A 22555-nucleotide genomic window follows, 5' to 3' on the forward strand; every position below is an offset into this window, starting at 1 on the left:
AAGTGTCACAAGTGCAGTCATGCATTAAGTGTTCTTGATAAATTGCTTCCCTATTGCAGAATCATTTTTCAGTATACCCTGCAGCATTTGCAGTGAATACCTCTTAGCAGGTTATCAGTGTAATCCATAGGGAAACTGCTGGTTTGGAATTTGGATCACTATCCATACTGGCTCCTGATGCCTCTTTCAAATTTGCAGCTTGCTGGCAGTCACTAACAACTAAACTCTTTTGGCAGCATCTGCTCCTGAAATTTATTTTCTCCTTCAGACTACAGTTTTCCATGTGGTCTCCTGTAGCTTTCCAATTTTCTTTGCTGAAGCAGAAAATTTAGAGGAGGAAACAGCAGATAGGCTTTTCAGTGAAACATCTCACTCCTTCAAATGGTAGGTTTTTGGACCTGCTGTATGGCTGAAAGCAATATATTGAATACCATGATTAATCTTTTCAATACAAGGCTAAAGAATAGGTTCAAGTCAGATCTAGTGATTATTTTAAATATTTGCTGCTTAACTAGGATGAGTATGGTTTTTTGCTTTCTCAGGCTCTTGTAGGATGTTTATTTCTTTTGGTGTCCTTTGCTGTAGTGCATTTGGGATTGAAATGTTGCTTATGGTGGAACATCAGGGCCCACCACAAAGTCTTCCTTTTGTTTAAAATTGCAGGTGTAAAGACCATTAGGAAATGCCTGAAAATGTGGTCAGAGTGCAGGTCTAGTGCTTGATGGCAGGAAGGTATTACCTGCAGGTAATGGGAAGCAGTGGTGTGCTGTAGGTGAAAACTGCAGGCCTTGTCAGCCAGCAGCTCTGACTGAGGAGCCATTAACTCATCAGCGGGAGCAACTGGAGCCTCCCACATCTTTTCCTTTCATCTCCTGCTCTCACTGTACCTCTCCAGAGGGCCAGTTTGACCAACTCAAACTATTCTAGATACTCATGTTTGATGTAGAAAATGCTAATGATTTTTGAGTCTGAACCATGGGAGAAGAACTGTGGACACTAGTGGTGTCCAGCTTACCAGATCCTTGCCTGCGTGTAGTACAAATCTAGAGTGGTCTTCTCATCTTGAGAACAGGCCTACCCAGAATAGGTCAATGAACTAACCTGGTGATTAGCCTCTTGGTAATGTTGCTGAATTGCTCAGTAGAGGTGGATTGCACTCCATTCCAGAATGTAGATATAACTGAAATTTCTAGTTATTTGATCAGGAAGAAACACTCCTGAAGTGGGACCTGACCCCACGTTTTGAAATGTGTTACATTTTGATTTGTTTCCTGTTTACACAGTATCCCAATTACCAGCTACTTGCAGGGTTAAGGAGCATCAAAAATGATGCTATGGTGGTTTTTTGATGACTGCAGACTTCTTTCTCTACCAGCAGGGGGTTCTTGGGCCTTCCTAGGTTTTGGTTGCAGGTTATCTTTTATCTTTGGATTAAGTGGATGATCAAATTGCACCTCCAGCATCTCTGCAGAAGTATGAGGGGCACAGGATGTTTTGCACTAGGCTCTCTATTCAAGGATGACTTTCATTTTTATAATCCATGCTATTTTTTAAATGATGTTTTTACAACCTTTCTTTCTGGAGCTTTCAGCCTTCAAGATTCCTTTATGCCCTAATTAGCTTTATTGTTTATATTATTCTCATTCTCTAATTAGAGTAATCATATCATGGGGAAGTTGAGGCTCTTCTGCTTTTTCTCTAATTATTTTTGTTTTGTCAAGCCTGGCTGTTTCCTGCTGCTTATTCTTGTTCTTGTGTTTTTATTCTCTGCAAATTGTTGTTGTCATGTACTAATTATTTTTACTTTATCTGAAGACCTTTTCCATTTTTACTGTCTTTGTCTTTCTTGGCCATCTGTTCAGCTCCACAGTTCCATTTAAAAGTGACAGGACCTATACCAGTGAGGGGGGATAACAAAATGTAAGAAGGAAGTGAAGGTGATGTCTTTAATTAGCATTCTGAATCCTTCAGCTCAGGTTCTGTCACTTAAGCCACCTTCCGCCTGACCTTTATACTCACTTTCTTTTTGTCATTCCTGTGGTTACTTTACCCTTCAGCACTTTTTGCAAACTGGTTGTTCACAGTAGTGGTGAAGAGCTGCTGAGGTGTGGATTGTTGGTGGAGATATACATATGCCTGTGTAACATAAAGCAGTGTTGGTATCAACCCCTAACAATTACAATAAAATGGATCTTTATAGAAAGTGTCTGGTTACAAGTCTCAGAATTTACACATCCTAGGAGGAAAGGAACAAAAGGAAGTGTGGAAAGGTTAATAGTGTGCACAAGGAGAGGAAAGATCAGAACAGCATATATTATATATCTTTTGAAGCCTTTTTTTCCTGTGGAACAAGTGAAATTGTTGTGTTTAAAAGTAGAAACACCTAAGTGGTCTTTTGATGAGTCAAATTTGTGAATGCACACTTTCAAGGTCCACCATCAGAACTATTATAAAAATTGCCCCCTTTGGATACAGACTTTGAACTTAGTGGGGTTCTGGGATTAGCCAGAGGGTGTATCAGCAGTATATCCAGGAGTATATCAGCAACGCTTGGTGAGCACACATTTAGAGTCCTGATAATGTTCTTGCTATCCCTATGGGTACCCTTTCTAGGTACCCTTTTACATCGAAAGCCATGATGACATTAGAAGAGGTTTTTGCTTCAAAATACCAGTTTCTCCACTTAGACTTTCTTTTGTGTGAATGATATTTTCCTGCTTAAACAAGGAAGCACTTTGATAGCTACAGAGTATGCAATCATCTCTTCACAGATGAAGTGTCAGTGCAATGTAGCACCTGAGTTGTAATCTGCCCAACATTTGGCCTGAGGTACTGGGTAAATGAATCTCTCTAACTCATTCACTTTCTTCAGCTGAGACTGAAAACATGTGGCTTACAGCAGAGTTTGAACGAGCGATGTGGCCACTCGTGATTGAAATAACCATATCCATTTGCTATGCACCTAGCACATCTTCTGACTGAAAACACTACTGAACAAACAAGCCGAAGCAGTACCTTGAGGATTTAATTCTACAAAGTCAAAGTTCAGACACAGCTCTAGAAATTACAAGAAACTTCACTGTCTTCCCTCACGTTTTAAAGTCAATTTTGCAAATCCTTATTTTTGAGCCGTCCTTATATTTAGAAGATTGAATAACCAGTCACTGTTGTGTATTTATTTAGAAGTCTATGGTTTTATAATTCCTTTCCCCTCACAGTTCAGCAATAGTGGAAGAAATTTTGAGTTTCCTTTAAGTGGGTTTCCTCTGGGTGTGTTGAGATCTGCATTTTGACTGTATGTCTAGCATATTTCTTTGAGACTTTCTGGTAGTGGCAGGCTACAGTTTTGAATGAAATAAATTGGAGTGTACCTGAATTATGTTGATTTTGGTCTTGGAAATGTCTCTGAAAGAGCCTGGTCATGGGAAGATGTTCTAAAATGGCTCTATTATTTAGTCTCTCCCAGAAGCCTGCCCCAGAATCAGACCTTTGTGATTGTGATTGTCTTCAGCTGCTTCTTAAGTTTGGGGATTTATACTTCATCAAAAAGCTCTTTCACAATGCTAAGCGATTAGTGGATTTGTAGATGGTGATCCATGTCTCAAATAACATTTATGGAAAATAAATTATTTTATTATCTTGTATTTTATGAAGTATGCTAGTTTAAACTTATATGAAAGAGTCTCCTGTGAGTATAAGGAAGTAGCTACCATGACTAGGTCAAACTTAATGAATGAAAACCCTAATTTAGGTCACCACCATTCTTAAAGAATATTTAACTAATTAGATGGACTTATAGCAAAATATTCCTTAGATCTTTAGTGAATCATTTTACTGCAGACTTACTATTCTGTTTTTTTCTCCCTCCAAAGATATCACTTCAATTTTTCAAAATTATTCAGCTCGAGGTCAAAACCCACTGTTTTTACAGAGAAGACACCACTACTGAAGGTTTCCTCAGAGGAAAATGGGTGAGTTACTTTTGTTTTTCTCAAAATATTTTTTCCTAGTTTCCCTTCTATTTAATTGCATGTGGTTTTTTTTCTAAAATCCTAACACCAAACCTGCTGGGAAATAAAGTGAATAGCAGGGACTGTAAGCACAGAATTACTCTGGAGGGCCTTGGTAGCAGAGAAGGGGCTGAAAAAAGGGAAGGGAAGGATGTAAGGTGTGAGGTCAGGGTGATTAGAGAGCCCTAAGCATAGGCAGGTTCTGTGCTCTTATTTGCTCCATGTCCTGTTACATAAAGGACACTGAAGGACACAGCAGAACTATAGGGAAGGTCCTGATAATGGAGCTTACACGCCAAATCCTGAAGCAGATCTGCCTGGTGTATCAGAACTGGTGCTCTCAGGTGCACCTAAATGTCACGGGGTCTTTGTTCTTGTTCCTCAGTCTACCCAGCTGTGTACCTACCAAGGGGAGCTTGTTCTGTACTGAATTAGTCTCTTTCTATGAAATTTTCCATAAAAATCTCTCAGAGTGAATGTAAGGTTCTGCAAGATTGGTTGCATCTATTACCTGTTGAAATAAAACACTGTTTTGTTCTATTATGTTTACTGAAAATGTGTGACAGGTTGCAGTGTATGGCTCTTCATAATCCAGATTTTACCACAGATGATGATTCATGGGACAATAGCTCTGCAGAATTTGAGCAAAGGTTTCAACTGGAAAGTGAAATGACAAGTTTTTCCAGATCTGCTTCTTCTGAGAAATATGAAATCTTGGACAACCTTCATGTCAAGTTCAGTTTATCAAAGATGAGGTTTGAATTAAAACATTTTTTTAAATTTCTGTATGTGTTTGTTTTTATACATAGATGTCTAGAAAATGATTTATTTACATAAATTAATAAAATAGGACTCAATATTTAGACTGTATCTTGCCATTGAAAGTTTGAAATTGATTACAAACTCCATAATGATAAATAGCCCCTTGTACTAAAAAGAATCAGTTACAGCACCTATTCTAAATTTGTAACTAAATACCTTCTATATTGCTTTTAATATTTTTTTGAAACCATTTTTTAAAGCCCTGTGGTTGATTCCATAGCATTGTTTTCTTCAGTGTTTTGTTGCTTCACTTTAATTAAAATATATGTGTAAAAGTTCTTCTGTAGTCATTACAGTAGCTTTTCACCTATATACAAAGCGAAATATATAACTGAGCATTTTTCCATCTTGGACAACATTAATATATTTCACTCTCTACCCCAAATTAGTCTTTTACATCATTTAGGCATGCAGGAAATGGAATCTATTGATATATTAAAAGATAGCAATGTAAGAGCTTTCTCATGATATTTTTGCTGGGGATTTAACTAGCAAAACCTTTAATCTTGGATACTAGTTCCCTCTGCCCCTTCCAGAGGCTCAATGCTTTTTCTAGTTTGTTTTGGTGTCTGTAGATAGCTCTGCAGGGTTTTCATGGAGCCCAGCACTGCAGTTCCACATCTCCTTGTTGATCTGCCACGCCTACCCAGTGGGATGTCGGTGCATCTTTTCCCAATCTGTATGTTGTCTTAGCTCATCACTTCACAATTGTTTTCTTCTCGTTTTGCACATGCTATTGTGCTCTTCTGCTCTGCTGCTGAACAAATGGAGCAGGAGAATTCCAATTACTTCAATTAGTGCAATGTGAACACATGCAAAGAAGTTTGGCAGGTATTTTTCTTCATGATTGTCGTAGATTTCCCTGGTATTTGATAGAACAAAGGTATCGGTTGGGAGTGTGAAATCTTTTTTTTCCTGGTTTATAATCTGGAGAGGAGCATGTTTTTCTGGTAGAATTTCCCTTGAAATTTTTTCACTACTGTAGTGCAAGCTGTACATATGGGATCAGCTCTTTGGCTGTTGTAAATCAGCATAACACTGCTGATGAAGTGAAGTTTAGTAAATGAAACTAAACTGCCCAACACCATATGCAGATCAGATCAAAAATCGTTTGTCTTAGAAGAGGGGGTGAAATCCTTCATGGATTTATGCTCCATGCATTTCCAACTGAAGTCAGATAGGATTGTACTGGAGGCATATATCAGCATAGGATTTGGCACAGGGCTTGCAGTTTCATGGCTGTGCCAGATCAGCACTGTAGGAAGAGACAGATTGCAAACCATGGGTGAGTCAAAAGCAAATCACCTCTCAAATGTAAGCTGTTAAAATTGCTGCTTCCCTAATACAAAATGCCATGAAAACAAACAGACAAGAGGAAAAGACCCTTCTAAATTCTCTATTTATTAAAACAATTTCCAAAACCTTGTTTTTTATTACATGTTGCCAGCTCCTTTAGATGAGCTTCTGTTATTTAAAAACAAGTGGTTATTAATTTACAAATGCTTAAATAAAGTTTTATTTCACTTGTATCTTAAAACCAAGGGGTTTTAAAATAATAACTTTAAGTATTTTTATGATTTTTAAATTGTAAGCCCAAAATGCAAATGACAAATATAAATGACATTACAATTAAACCAGTCTGGATTATAATTTATTAACTCATACCATAATAAATTCTCAAAATGCCAGAATTAAACTGTAATGTGGAGATGAGCAGAATTGACAAGCAGGATAGAGGATCTATGACCAAGGTGGCACTAAGTATTTTCCATAAATCACATAATACCAAAAGAAGTTATCAGTGATGAAGTGGTGCTAATGGCTTGTGTCACCATTCCTTTCTTTTCATGCCTGTATTATTTTCTTCCTCTCTCTGCCATCTTGCTTTTCAGTACAGCAGGGCTACTTGGAATTTCTAGAAGCCACGTAACTAACTTCTTCCTTCCCTTCTGCCTTCTCTAGATTTTCATGCTGTGCAAAGTTTAGGTAAAGTTGTTACCACTTGTATTTAATAGAGGGCTGTAGCCCCTTTGTACTGGTTTGCGTAAACACATTTTTATTAGCTGCTGTTTGGAAAACTCTAAGCAGGGGGAAAACTTTGGAAAACAGCGTTTTTGAAAATTGGGTCTCTAGTCATTTATGTTGTGTTTCGTCAATGAATTAGGGATTTATTTCCACTGTGATTAAAAATTATTTCTAACATTCTTCAGATTATTCTGCTTTAATATTTTGTCCTGTAGCATCTATCAATGCAGCTTTTTATTGCCCTCTTCCTTTTTCAACTAATTATCCTGGTAACTTGAAATGTTTTCCTTCTTGCTTGTCATCAGGTTTAAATCAAGCCTTGCATTTGTCATTCTGTCTGAAAAACAAGGTTTGAGTGTTTACTTTTGAAACAACCAAAATAAGAATATTGATGCTTTCAAAATGAAAATATGTAACGAGGTCAAATCAGCAGAAAGGCTTCTGTAAATTAAGACATCAGTATAACATATTGATGGGCAGTCAGAAAATTTTTAGTTGAGTTGTCTTTTGAGTAAGATTAAAAAGTGATAATTTAAAATGCTAAATCTTAAGATTTCTTTCTTGAGATGATGCATTTTCAATATCCACTTTTTAATTTAGAGTTATTCTTGTCTAAGGTACTCAGTAATAAGCTTGGACAATTCAGACTATTTTATGACATCTCATTTCCAGAACAGGGCATTTCTTCAATGGGCACAGATGTGCAGTAGAAAAGGAATATTTAGTTTTGTTAGTAGATTTATGCTCAGGAAGTGTATTTGGTTTTAAAAGATACTGTTAAACATAGAAGATTCTTAAAGCTTTTTCTTGTCTTCAAACTGCTTTTTCTAATACTTTTCAGGGTGTGTATTATAAGTCCAGTTTTGAGAAAGTCAATCATGACATCATCTGTCTATGCAACAAGCTGTGCTTTCAGCCCTGCCACCTCCCTGTGATGGTGGTGCTCCTTTGCCTTTCTGTGAGAGACAAGAATGAGCTGGGCCAGTAGCAGCAGTGGACAAGGGGTTCCAGGATCCAGCACCACCTCATTCTGCAGCCTTGCCTTAGATTTTCCAAGGGGCAAAACTTCCTTCCTGTGCATTGAGATCCATCTGGCAGCAGAGCTGATGCAGGAGCCCTGATAGTCACCAAGGCTTCCCAAGCCCCTGCTGACCTTGCTTTGTGGTGTCTGTACTCTGATGTGATATACTATCACCCATAAGTGCTTACCGTGGTGTTTCTGAAATGTTAGAGCTGTTAAGAGAATAGAAAACGTTGTTTTTAAACTAGCCAGATTGTAAATACGTGTTTCCTGTGTTTCAGATGCTGCCTAAAATTCCTGAAAGTTTCAGGCCTCTTTATCTTTGTAGTTGTCTGCTCTGTAAGTATTGAATTTGTATTCTTCCCCTGGCCCCTATTTCTTTACAATTATTTCAGAATAAGCTATGGTATTTTCTCTTAGCACACAGAAAATGTCTTGAGGCAAAAATGACAATACTGTGCAGGGCTTCATGCATAATCAGACTATTTTAGTGCACTAGTCACCTCTCAGGACAATATGGTTGGGTAAGCAGTTGAGGAAGAGGCAGGTTAAATCCAAATTTGTAGGTCACTTAAGGATGCTTGTTGAATTTAGGATGGATCTTTTGATCCTGGCACCTGAGGAATGCTCATAGGGAAAGCTGTGCTGGGGAGGATGCTGCAGCAACGGCAGTGCTTCACAGTGTCAAAGGCAGAAGGTGATGGGGAGGTTGGCATCTCCTTCGGGTGGCCAATGTGCTGCCCTCCCTTAAAAAAAATCTTCAAAATCAGCAAAATCTTAGACTGAAAGCGTAGAGAAAAATTTCAAAAGATTGGAGTTTGTTTTTTTAGCGGCTGTGAGGAACTCCTTTTTGGGTTGCAGGGCTTCTGTGCCAGGAAGAAAATAGATGACACTCTGCATTTCCTCAGGTATGAGTGTTGCCTTCCAGACAGATCATGAAGATTACAACTTTGTCCTAAGAGACATTTCAAAAAAGTGCATAAAATACCTGACTTTAGCTGTAAATTAACAGAAGGAATATTACTTACCCTTGTTAAGTATCCCAGAGATGCTTTTCAACTGTGGTGGAATTATACCTAAAAATACTGAAACAATGTCATAACTGAGTGTGCAATTTGAAAGACTCTTTTTAATGTATTTGAGATAAGTTTAGCAGGTCTTTTGCAGTTTTTGTGTTACTAATGAATGTTTATTTTTTTATCCTTGCCCTAGATTTTATTTGGCATTTATCCAGATCAAGGTATGTCCTGGCAGATGTTGGCTGTGTCACCTCTGGAAAGCTTCTGTATCCTTCTTTCATTGAAAAAACCCTGATCTGAAGTTTCATTGATAAAGTAGTTGAAAGGGGGTATAATTTCTGTCTTATACCCTGAGAGGACTGGGCGTCCTCAGAGCCTTGGCTGCATTTAGACTTGTCCTTTGACACTGGCCCAAGTGCTTCCTCTCCAAGTTGTACTGAATGGCACCTGTCTGGGGCCAAGTAACTGTTTAGAAGAGCAATCTCAAATAAAAATTATTCATCATAGGTGAATACAGATCTGAATGTGAAAAGTCTTTGAGGGATTAACATTCAGTATGGTAAACAAACAATAACTTTTGCAAACAAATTACATTTCTTTTTCCCATTGTATTTCTAGTTTAATCAGTCTGGTCTGAAATCTGCTTGACTCTTATTGCACTAGTGTTAAAAGAAGATGCACTTATAGATACATTTCACAAGCCCCTGCAAAGTGCTTTGTTTTGAAAAAGTGCAGTAGGTTTTCATTTTTGAGATGCTTTGTTCTTCTATATTACTGGTCAGTTCCATAGCTTTGGGCAGAGAGAGTTCATTTGAAATAGATGTAATTATTAGTGTTCTCGCTGACATTACAGTGTCAATAATTACACTATATAATGCACTAATTAGTAGGGTAAATGAGGAGGAAAATTCTAGTGCTCTAAGGCAATTTATAATTAAAATTTGAGATTGCTTTTTGGAGGGAAGCAAATGGACTTTCAGTAGGACCAATGACAACTTCAACTGTAAATTCCCATCAATATCCTGTTCACATCAGTGTTTTGGTCCTCTTTGAAACTGTTGTTGAAAGCTCCTCTGGCGATGTTGTGTTTAACAGTACCATGGCTGTCACAGCACCTTATCTGCCAAATGAGGATGAATTGAAAGTGAGTATTTAAGTTCAAGTTTTAGTTAACTGTCATAGCATAAATTGAGGATTTCCTCTCTCCCCAGACTTGGGTTGGGCCCATAGCTGTGGCACTGTAAACATTAACTCTGCAAGCAAATATTCCCTTTGTTTCAGGGAGCTGCAGCTGGGACTGGGATTTTAGACAAACAGGTATTCCTGTATTTCACATTTTACCTATCAAGTCAGGAGACTTTGAGACAAATAGCTGTCAGGCAGTCAGAATATAGCATTTCCATTTCTTACTTGACAAATGCAAAGCTAAAGTTCTTGAGTTTGTGTAATGTGTCTTGAAAACTGGATGTTTCATCTGCTGTCTGGTGTCACTGAGCTGGGGAAAAAGTGCAAGGCAAGCAATCCAGCAAAGCCATGCTTCTTTTTCAAGGTGATGTGGTAATTCAAGCAGAAAAGTTAAGGAGAAAGATTGCATTTCTAAGAGTTTTGGAAAAGGCACCAGCAATCCTAAATGTCCTCTTACTGATGATATCAGTCTCCATTTGCACAGCAGTAAGTTCATGTGGTTGTCTTCCGCTTTATTTTATAGTGAAGAAAATATTAGTCTTCTTGGCTAGGCCTAGGTAATGTTAACCATTCAGACAGCAGTGCTGAAGATGCACTTTATGCTGGCTGACAGACTGCAGTACTCCCAATGAACAATACCTGCTACTCTCTGAATAAGTATTTAATGGTAGGTTTGCAGGTGTGCTGCACTAGTCCTTGTCACAAAGCCCTTGGAGGTTATCATATGAGGTTTTGTGTGGAAAAGAAGTATCTTAGCTCATATGATGCCAAATCATGCAAAAGAGCACACTTCTTGCTTCTGCTTCAAAAGCTGATTAGAAGTGTTGAATGGGTAATAACCACTATGTATTTATTTTTCTTTTCCTTTTTGAACTCCTTCCTCTCAGTTCTGTTCCTCTCCAGAAATGCCCAAGCACATTGATGCATTATGAATGTGTGCTCACATGTACAATGTATCTCCATACACTAGAAAAGCAAAACAGAGAGTGAAATATTTCTTAACAACAAATTGAGTGATTGCTTTTGAACTTTGTGTCCTTTGTCATCCTGGGGTCACCTGGATATTTTTGTTTTTTCTGCCTTGCTCATGAGATCTCAGGTTTGTTCAGAGGCAGGATTTTCCTTCTCTGGTGATGGGAGAGGCCTTCATTGACTGGTGTGGATGTGACCCGCTTTTCAGATGACATCTCTGTTTGTGTTGCTATACCTTTATCTCTGGTTTGGTTTTACTCTAGCTGTTTTTCTTCCCATTGTCTTCTTTATTACTAGCCTATGTGTATCTCCTATTGCTTTGTTCATCCCCATGGGTAAAAACCTGGCATGTAACACTGAGGTGTACTGGCTGCAGATTCTGGAAACAATATCTTGCCTCCTTTGAATTAATAGAAGCTGTATGAGTCTGTAATTTTGTGTGTGGTTGGTTAGGTTTTTTTTCTAATACTGATTTCCCTACAGGCAACAGACATAAATTCAGTAATTTTAGTATAGTTTTTCAAAATATTGCTAATGTCTCTCTTTGAACATAAACACTTGGGATTTATTGGTTTTTAAATTCTAACAGTCAGTTGTACAGTATCAGAAAGAAGTAAGTTTATACTGAAGCCTGGTTAGAGGACCCTTTCTGTAGAAAGCAAGATTCAATATCACTGTTGATGTAAAATATACCTATTCTAAGATATGAATGTTTTTGTCTTCTATTAACTCTTTGGCCAATCAAACCTTCAGAAAATGTCTCTCCATTAACTGGGTGATCAAAGAGTGATTGAGAAATATTCTTCTTCTCCACAAGTTACACATATTTTCAGGCTTGAAAAATTTTCTGAAGTGCTAAATATACTTTGTGTTCATTCCTTTTTTTCTAATAACTACTGCCCTGATCTAAGCAAATTTTGAACTTTTGTCCAGCAGACAACTGGACAACTGGAGGAGAACTAGATATTAACTTTTTGACTTGAACAAGGCTTTATGAAATTAAAAAGTAATTGGGATTCATCATGCTTTTAAAGAATTATGCAATCAAATGATGCTATTTCACTGTCATTTAAAGAAATGTCGGTGTCCCTGGCTTCTTTCTTTCACTGTATATCATACATCTACATATCATATAGCTATTTCTACATTTCTCAATAGTAGAAATCTTTTCTTTTTACAAAAAATGGTAAATCTTCACCTCATTTCTGTGCAATAGATATCACACCTACCTTGCTGAAGTGTGAGTTTCCATCTTTACTCTGTTCCTGACAACTGCTTTGGCAACAGCCTTTTCCTCCCTCTCAAGATTTGTACTTGCGCCCATTCATGTTATAGGTGAGGGAAGGTTAGATCAGTGTGGGCGAAGCAATTTAATTTTCCTTTTTTGGATTGATTGTCAGAAATTACCTGGGGAGTTGACAGTGAATTCTTCCTGGATCTGGCCATCCTTTCCATGAGAGATTTTGTCACTTGCAGTCCAGGATTAGGACTTCAAATTCAGAAAGTAGATGTACCTCGGTAGTAAAAATAGGTTGAATTTTAAATCATAGGCTAGATTTCTCTTCTCTTTGGATTCAGTGGAACTATTTAGAACAATTCCACATACGGATGAGGAGTCTCTAGGACAAGCAGACTTAAGACCCCTTATTATCAAATTCTTTGTTCAAGTTTTATGAGTTTGAATGATTCCTGCATGAATTTGTGTTATTGGTGCAACTGTTAATCATGGAGCAAGGAAAGGTAACTGGAAAACTTGCAATCATGCCACGAGCATTAGTGACATGGAAAACAACTTTTCCCACTCCCTGAACAAGAGGGGTATATATAGAAAGAAAGACTGTGGGGCAAAGAATAAAGTCATATTTTAGCAGAATTTTCAGCTTCCTTGAAGCTCCTTCTCCAGGGAGCACAAATTAATGTAATTAATTATGAAACTTCTCTAATCCCTTTAGTTCTTTTCCCCCTTTGAATATCTCTTTATTTTGTAACTTTAGTTCTCTACTGTCAGACTCTCCTCCATAATTTTTCCTTGCAGAAAACAATTAAAATAGTTTCTGTTTTTGATGTTGTTGGAAATGTACTAAGCATTTAGGCCTGCAGGCAATGTTCAAGCTGTTAAATAGATGAATGAAGAACAGGACCAAGTACAGAGAGAGCCAAGAAGCAGAATCTCAAGGCACAATTGATAAAATGCTGTAGAAATTAGTTTGTTACAGAACTTCTCAGACTGAAGTAGCAGAGAGAAAGGATGTATCCACTGTAGACAGTAATGGAACTGGCACTCAAAAAAGGGAGGAAATAAAAAGTTTATAGAGCATTCATCAGATGGGGAAATGAATAGGGACAGAGAATTGTGTGGTTCAACTTGTTATATTGTGAACGGATGATGTAGAAAAAACCTCATCAGCTACAAGCAAAGATAAGAAATAAAAAAAGAAAAACACAAATACAAATTTAGAAATAACACCAGTTAAGGACAATACACAAAAATGGATGCTAAAACCCAGGGAAAAGGCCTTCTTTAAAATGGTAATATCTTAGAGAAATTAGCATAATCAGGTTCAATGGTGTATAACTGCCTCATAAACTTGCTGAAAAATAATCCATAGACCTAGCATTCTCAAGGTACATTCTACACTATACAGATGTACAAACAGATGTTAAAGAAAGCATGAAATCATCCATCTGTGTGCAAGTACAACAGTGAATCTCTGTCAAACAGGGCTTTTTGCCTGCCTCTGTACAAATTGAAATGATTACATGTTGGAGGGTAGAGCAGGGACTCAGTATTTTGGGGACTAACACAGCTACTCCTGAGTTAGTCATCTCTAGTCTCTCTTTGTAGTTAATAGGGAGAACAGATGTTCCTTGTGAGCAATCATCTTCATGTAGTGGTCCAAAATCAAGCAACGAATTTAATCTTATGAGCCGCCTCTCATCACTGTTTTTAGGGAAGCAACCATCAGATGCAGATGTCCAAAGTACAGGAGCATGAACTGTGGTGAATGAACCAGTTTAAATGTTTAGCCACTGCAATGGGAATGGGAATTCCATCGTGTTGTCTATATAAGCCACATAAAAATAAAGTAGCATGAGATGACTCTCACATACTCCTCAAAAGCTCTTCAGAAAACCAGGATCAGGAAACACATCTCTTGGTTCAGCTGGGAGCAGCAGACCTGCTGTGGTGCCAGATGTAAATACAGACAGCCACAGTGTAATGCTTCACAAAACCAAATCCCTTGACAGGCTAATTCACAACAACAATGTGATTTCAAGAATAGAACTATATCAAAATGAAGCAGTTTAGCTGAAGTGAAATAAAAAAAATTAACTCTGGCTGTAAATCTCATCAGGGAGACTTTTTTTGCTTTAAAGGGGTACACTGGAGCACACATTACAAATAAAAAAGTTCAGAAAAGGAAAAGCATGATTAAATTGCAGAATAAAAGGGTATATTAGAAGTAAAAAAGAGTTTTCCCAAGAGTTGTCCATATCTGAATAATTAAAATTTAGAGGAAATCACATTCTGGCAATTTAAGGGAAATAAAAACCAAGGTAAGGCAGAACAAAGATATTCTGAAGAGCAGCTTGATTAAAAAAATCATTTTTTTCATTTAAGCTTGTCTGAAATTTTCTTCTGGTTTATTATGATTTCACTATTCATAAAGGCTGTGATCTGCTCCAGTCTAACAATGGAATTATGACAGAGTCCCTAAATATTATTTGGAAAAAGATAACTCTGATGGGATTTGAGACCCTCAATGCAGGCTGGTGAGTGATGTTCTGTTGCACTTGCAATCAAAGCAGAACCCTTCCTTTTTTTTTTCTTGGTGCTTTATAGTGGTTTTATAAGTGAACAGAATGGAATGGAAAAAGTATCCTTATCTGTAGGGGAAAAGAAGAAAGGAGCCACTCTTCTTGAAAATAAGGTTTAATTTTAGACATCCTTTCTAAATAGCTCCTGAATGTGTCATCTAGGTAATTACAGATTTTTTTAAAAACTATTGCTTAAAAGGAAGCTGCCATAATTATATGCACCTGAAGCTTTTCAAGACATAAGTGCTTACACTCCTAGTGAAAAACCGAGCATCAAACTGTAGGGTTAATGACTTCAGGTCAGCAGACCTTTTAGGAGATTTAATGAATATCTCTACTTAAAGGTATAGATGTAGTTCCTATTGAGACTCCTATTATATATCCACTAGTGACACAGAAAAACTGTGATACCAAATAATATTTAAAACTTTCAGAAACAGTCCTTTCTCTTTATGTTTGCAAAGAGTTGTGTGTGTAATTTCTCCTGACTGGACTTGTCTCCTGATTTGTTACATGTGAGATTATCTTTTTATCCTTTCCTATGTGATTCCTTTAAGCAAATAGATGCTTGGGAGCTTAATTTTTTAATTAATGGCATCTGAGTTTCACTGGTGGTGTTTGCTCAGCTTGCCTTGCTAAGCAGGGTGACATTTATGTTACTTTGAATGCATTGGCTGCCCACCTGGTAAAAACCACCTTTTTTTTTTTTTTTTTTTTTTTTTGTTATTCTGAGAGATTGATTACTGTTTTCTAGATCCAGAAGGACCTCACATCATCTCCCAAATCTTTCCCCATTAGGGATGGGATCACATGGATGATCTTTCTGGAGGTCACTGAAAGCAGGACTGAGCACAGCACTACCCTGAGTCCTCTAACTACCCTGAGGTTTTTTTCCTCTCAAAGTCTCTGAATTTTGTGGGCTACAAAGCATATTTTTGGGAAAATTATTTTGGTGGTTATGTGATCTGGTACATTTTACTCTCTTTTTGCAGTATGCTCAATAAAACATTACATGTTAAAATCGTAAGATATTCACACATGTGATTAAGTCTCATGGTTTCAATGGAACATATACATGTAAAACGAAGGAGTTATTTTTGTTTGCTTTTTTGTTTTGTTGATGATGCCTTAGCTTCCTGTCACAGAGAGGAGCAAAACAATTACAATATTGCTCTATTATTGTAACAAACAAACTGCAAAGGGTTGAAAAGCTTGGGCTTTCCTCATCCCCTCCCTTCCCTACCCACCAAGCCACAGAGATTTTTTCAACCATGCCAGTAGTGGACTATTACAACACTAGGTTTAAAAAGCCCTAAATATATTGAGACTAATAGAACCAGACTTCCAATGGATTTGTGGATCATGGTTGGCTGATTTTTCAATTGTATTAGACTAGCAGTGTAGTTTAACCACACCTCACATGAGATATCTCAAGAAAAAAGAAGTACATGAGGGAGCTGAGAGTGATAGAGTCTGTGAGTACTTCAGCTGAGAGGAGGTTGAAAATATCTTTTGGATATTTGTAACATTGTGAGCAAAACTTTGACCAAAATGCAAATCATCAGACAAAATCCTCTGCAGTTTCTACATTGCTTTCACCAGTACAAGTTCTGTGAGGCTTAAATTGCTGAGCTGATGGTGTCATCTTTCATCTAGTATGAATACTTAGAGACCCTTACTTCTCTGTCTCTGTGTATTTCTGTATGCTGTTTTCACATTTTTATATCAGGTGAAAGCACTGGTAATCCCCAAAAGTCACTAGGGAAGATACATTTGTTCTGAACTTGTAACTCTTGTTTTATTAGGAAACTTGGTCAAAAGAGTACTACTTGGTGAGGAAATAGACATCTGTTTTGTTATTTTCAAAATTACTGAGTCATTTTAGCTGAAAAATGTATTTTTTCAATACAAATTGACTAACTTTTTTTTCTGGAATTTGGACAGCCTATTTTTACTGGGAAATTTACACCTTAACAACTTTATTAACAGCTATGAATTTGACTGATTTTCATGATTCTGCTCTGTTGAAGTTAGACATAGGAGGCCCATTTGAGGCACAAGAAGGTGAAGAGCAAACAGAAGAATACATCGTGGTACAAATTGGCCAGAATGAGGACACAGGATCAAGGAGGAGGCACCAGCAGCAGGTGATGGTGTTTAAATTCTCTTTCATTTTTTCTGAGGTGTGTTTTATCACTCATTTCCACCACCACTGTATGAATTAAGTGGTTGTGCCTTTTCTTGCTGAGAAGTGTTTCATTTTCAGCAGTAGAAAACTTACTGTAATTAAAGTTGCATTTTCTTTTGCCTTTTTAAGCCCTTCTCTGGGCTTCTTGCTTTAAATTTTTTTCTCTATATTCAGTGCAAAGTGTGTTTTGGCATCCTTTCTCTGGAGGACATCCTGGAGGTTTGATTGAGGGAAGGTATGAGGATGAGTGAGTTTGATTAAACCGGAGCAACTGTAATAAACCTGATCAGGGAGAATTTATTTAGTCTGATTTTATGCCTGAGCCACAAAAAACATCAAAAATGGACAGAAGAGAGAAAAAGAGGGGAAAAAACCCTCTATCAGAGGCATACCACTATCACTGGCTTCTGCTAATATTGCTAAATATGATTCTCTTGCAGGTGATATACAACTGGTCTCTACCCTTAAGTTTAAGAAGAAATCATCAGATCATCACAACTAGAACCTTTCAGATACCAAACAGGTTGGCTAAGAGAGTGAAAAGTGCTGCATTGAAGGAGTAGTTTCCGTAGACTTGACTAAGATAACATTTTAAAAATAATTATCACTGCATGTTTCAGAAGGGCAGGAAAGAATGACTTCCTATTGCTCTTTAAAAGTATTTACAAGATTGGTTTGTACTTGAGTTAATTTCTAATCAATACTTTTTAGAGGGATAGAGTTTGTTAGAAAATATTTGAGGAGTTGCTTGCTTTTGTAAAGGTATAACAAGTATATTGAGAAATAATCAATATAAAATTAATGCACAAATAAAAGGTATTTAATTCCAGGAATAAACAAAACTTCTTTTTGTTTCACCAGAGGCACCATCTTCATAAACATTCAAGCTTTCCTGCAGGAGTCTGGAAGTGTTCCTCTCTCCATGAAGCATCAGTACCTTCATGCCAATATAGAGGCACAAGTAACAGTTGCATCCATCATCTTAGTAGGTGTCTACGTGCTGATCATACTGGAAGTAAGCCAGTTTTGTACTTTGATTTTACTCTTTTCCCCTAAGCTGTAAGTGGTGAATAAGGAAATTTTTCAGTCTTGGGCTTTGATATAATTCTAAAATGTCCATGTAACTTCTTCATGCACCATCAGTGTTGCTAATCACATGGATACGATACATGTGGGGAAATTGTTCTGCATTGTCAGTGATTTTGCCAAGTCATTTTAATGTTACAATGATCCTGTATATTTTTCTATCAGGTTCTATACGTTTTTTAATATTTCAACAGAATTATAGTTTTGTTGTGAGAGTAAAAATAGGTCAGAATTGTGAAAGGTGTGGAAAATTTACTTTTAAGTTAAAAGAAAAAACACCATTTGGTTATGTGCCTTCTCTAAGGTATCTCAAACTGTGAACTTAATGTACTTTTAACAGGTTAAAATGAACATATATTTTAATAAGTGACTTTTAGGCATTCTTTAACTGTGTTATTTGAAGAGGAAATAGAGTTTGACTTAATATTAAGTCAAGGGAGAGGGAAGTTTTAACATATATTGCAACATGACAAAACCTTGAGGTATGAAATCCAATAAAAATGCATTGCATCATACTAAGAATGGAAAACATAAAACCACAGAATTCCAACTGAATTCTTTGAACTGAAAACACTTACTGTTATCTTAAAATGACTCACAGGTGGGGAGGAACACTTTTTAAAATTTATTTTTAATTCATATGAACATCCACACTGACAATTCTCTGAGTTGAATCATGCCTGATTTACATTCGTATGAAACAAAGTAATGAATGAAATTAAGTCTACAAGGTGCTCCACGGTGTATATGTCCAGCATACTAATGTTTCTTCCACATCCGTAGCATATTTTGAGCTTTTCACCCCATTCTCCATAAAATGGTAAGGCTGTAGGACTTCACTTAATCAAATACCTATAATGGATGCACACAACACAGCAGATGCTTTAGACATTTAGATTGTGTTGTTCAGCAATAATTATTTATTTCTAAACTTAAAAATGCCTCTGTGTACATTATAAATGAATAAAGAGTTATTACATTAAATGCAGAGGGGGATTGGACTAGATTTTTCTATAAATATGTGTAGGCATGCAGCACAGCAACAAAGTTGTCTTAATACTTTTAAATGCAGCTTCTTTAAAAAAAACAACACCTGAGCCAAACAAAAATCCCCACCCCTAAACCCCCAACCTCAACCATGCAACATTTTAGCAGTTGCAAAACTGTCAGGTTTTAAATATATGTAAAGGGAAGGGGGAGTTATGTTTGCATCCTGAAAGTCTGCTTTGGAAAAAATCAAGGTGGAAAAAGAAATAAAGGCTTGAAACTGAAAAACAAAGCCAGGAAAAACATTAGTTTTTCTGTTATTTTTAAGAGAAAGCCTTTAAACACCTCACTGAATTATTGTTTCTGTGAAAATATCAAGGAAATATTTCTACTGTTGGCAGAAAATTTATTTCTGAAAATTCAAAGGTAAAGTAAATACTCATAAGTAAACCTTTTTGAAATCTAGAGTGTGGAAAGCCACATGTTGCAGCATGGTATTAGCCATTTTCTCCATAAAGCTATAGGAATGACAAATGCTACAACAAGAGCAAAATCAAAACTCTTAGTTTCTACATTCTGTGATTCCCTCATGGATTTCTTGCAAGCAATGCATGATAATATTGTTAGAATATGTGTAATAGTGGCTTTCGTCATATTCAGTATTTATAACTTCAGTGCCCGAGGTCCTGCTTTCTCAACACATTGCACTCTCTATCCCTTTGGCTGCTATCCCTGTTGGAGAAATCAATGTTACTGCAGGAGCTATCTCTCAGATTTTAATTTTTGGTGTTACTGCTACCCATCTTTTATCAGTCTTTATTAGTTTCCTGTACTTTATTAATTATTACTTGCAACACAGCTTCAAATCTAGGCACTGTGGACACTCAAACCAGTTTTAGAGCTGTATTTTCATATATTTTCTTTAAAAATGAAGAATAAGGAAGCATTTTATCTGTCGCAAATCACAACAGCCTCTTTTTCCTCCTGCACAGCCCTTTTTTCCCCAGCATGAGTTGTAGATCTTGCCCACAGCCTCCTCATCCCCACTATCCTCATCTTTCCATCCTTCCTTGCCCTTATCCTCTCGTTCTTTGCTGCCTTAGTCACCAGGGAGTGTGCAAAACAGGCTGCAAGAGCTTCTGCTTCCTGCAGATACAGGATGATGGGAGAAGATTGTCATGGAAGAGGCTCCAGTTGGAAACTGAAGTGTGTTTACTGTAAACAATTGTCTTCTCCAAACTTCCACCACTGTAAACACACAGGATAAAGTCTACTTTGAGGTAGCTGTCTGCCTCCATGTTAACATCAAATGTCCAAATTAAGCACCTCTTCTTGTCAGTGGAGGTCTCAGGATGTGCTATACTTCAGAAAAAAAGCTGCTGAACTTCATTTCTTCAGGCATTTATTTTCAGTGTTGCTTCTTTTGAAACTGATTCCACGTTATGTATTCATAAAATATAAATGTGTTTCTGATAAAAGAAGATGCCCCTTTTCCTCTTTAATTTCCAATCATTTCTAGTTTCAGGCTTACCACAAATACGAATATTTTCTTACTTCACAATCCTACTATGCCTCTTGAAAATTTTTGTATTGTTTTTAACTCTGTTTCCATGGTCATGTCTTAGTTTTTTGTTTGAAGTTTGTGGGCTATTTTCTTTTTTTCCCCCTTTATGCAGTCATCTGTTCTTTCATTAGATATTAATTCTCTTGAAAATTATTTTCTTCAAATACTAATCTGTTCCCTCTTAGCATTTCAGTCTCCTATTTCCTTCCTTTGTCCCAAAGGAGAAAAACACTCAGCTTCTTGTGGTGCTTTAGCTTTGATTTAACCTATACTATTTTATAGAGTTGTTGAAAACCACCAAGTATTTAATTTTGTTCTTGAAAACATAAACTGCACAGGAAATTCAGAAAGGTGCACATTAAAATAAGGAAAGAAAGAAAGAAAGGGAGTGTGCCAGGTTTACTTTTGTTGATCTCAGCTCTACTCTCTGACCCTTCAGGATCACTGTGGACACATGGGTAAGATGGGTTACAAGTGTGTTTTCACATTGGTCTACAGGGACATCTGGTGTAAAATGTGGATGTACAGAGTTTATGCTGATGTTGCTGTATTAAATCAGTTTACAATCCATTTTCAGACAGGTTTTTTTCTATTTTTGATCCTCAAAATGTGTATACTTGAAAAAAAAATTTTAAAAAGCTAGAAAAATGAATTTTGTAAACCCCTGCTCCAAACATCTTTGTTCTTACAAATACTGAGTGTATTTGAGCCTTTGCCTTCTTTAATTTCCATTATTTCTTCCAGAAAAGCATTTTTTCATGTAACTAAAGTGATTGTTTGTGGCCCATTACCTGAATGATATATCATTTCTGGTCAGCAGACATGGTAAAGGAAAAGTAGTGCAGATGAAATCTCATTGTTTGCTGTCAGTTAGACAGATCAGTTAGATAAATATGGGTAGATAACTTTGCTTTCTGACTTTGTTCCTGTTTTTGTCTACTCAAAATGAAATAATACACTGGTTATGTTAAAGAGAAATCTATCTGCCCATCTGTATCTTAAAATATCTGGTAAAATATTAAAGTTCTGCTGGTATTCAAAAATGTTTTTTGAATTGATAAAACTCTTATTTGTAATTATTAAATGCATATTTGCAGCTATGTTGAAGCTGCATTAATTAGAAATATGTAAGGATGAATGCTAGACATCAATTATTAAAGGATAGAGCTAATTAATCGAAATGAATTAATGTGTGCCCTTGTTGAACACTTTTGCTTAGTAATATATTTGTTTTGTGTAGTGTGTTAAAATGCAGTGTTATCTGTTTATGATACTTGAATGAGCAGAAGTAAATGTGAAAGCAATTGCTTTTTAAAAGCTATCTTGTAAAACATTACATTTAATCAGGCGAAAAGGCAAAGTAACATTTATAATACTAAATTAATTTTAAAAATTGAAGAAAACATAAGAGATACCAATAGCACATCAAACAGCAGAAAAGTGATAAAAGCAAGTATCAGAAATTCTTTGAGAGCCTCCGTAGGACTTATCACAAGTGATATCATTTAGCTTCATACCCTATCTTGTAATTAGCACTAAGAAAGACCTTGGCAGGATCTTTTAAATGGCATTTTAATGATCTGACATATTGAACGACATTTACATGTCTGTATTTCTTCTTAAAATACAAATACTTGAAAGTGCAAGATCTGGCCTTAAAAGCTCTATTTTCTTACTAACATGAAGTATGGGCTTATAATCACAATTTTCATTACTTTAATGGAAATGGATTGTGTCAGTTTCTCTCCATACTACTTTTCTATTATTAACTATCTTAAATTATGAATAAACATCCCTTAAGCTTAATTTCTTTAATTCATATCAGAGTGAGTTTTAATAGTATCTAACCAGCAGCAA

The 22555-nt window shown here is 36.6% G+C and overlaps 1 protein-coding gene across 1 annotated transcript in view; it reads left to right on the forward strand.

Moving 5' to 3' along the window:
* Positions 1 to 22555, forward strand: part of OCA2 (OCA2 melanosomal transmembrane protein) — a 156968-nt gene that overhangs the window by 14334 nt on the left and 120079 nt on the right. The window contains exons 2-8 of the mRNA XM_063392515.1: positions 3873 to 3971; positions 4577 to 4765; positions 8160 to 8217; positions 9091 to 9163; positions 16863 to 17020; positions 17502 to 17584; positions 17923 to 18076. Of these exons, the coding sequence (XP_063248585.1) occupies positions 3873 to 3971; positions 4577 to 4765; positions 8160 to 8217; positions 9091 to 9163; positions 16863 to 17020; positions 17502 to 17584; positions 17923 to 18076 (814 nt within the window). The remainder of the gene's footprint in view (positions 1 to 3872; positions 3972 to 4576; positions 4766 to 8159; positions 8218 to 9090; positions 9164 to 16862; positions 17021 to 17501; positions 17585 to 17922; positions 18077 to 22555) is intronic.

This window comes from Prinia subflava, chromosome 3, assembly GCF_021018805.1.
Source record: "Prinia subflava isolate CZ2003 ecotype Zambia chromosome 3, Cam_Psub_1.2, whole genome shotgun sequence".
Lineage (NCBI taxonomy): Eukaryota > Metazoa > Chordata > Aves > Passeriformes > Cisticolidae > Prinia > Prinia subflava.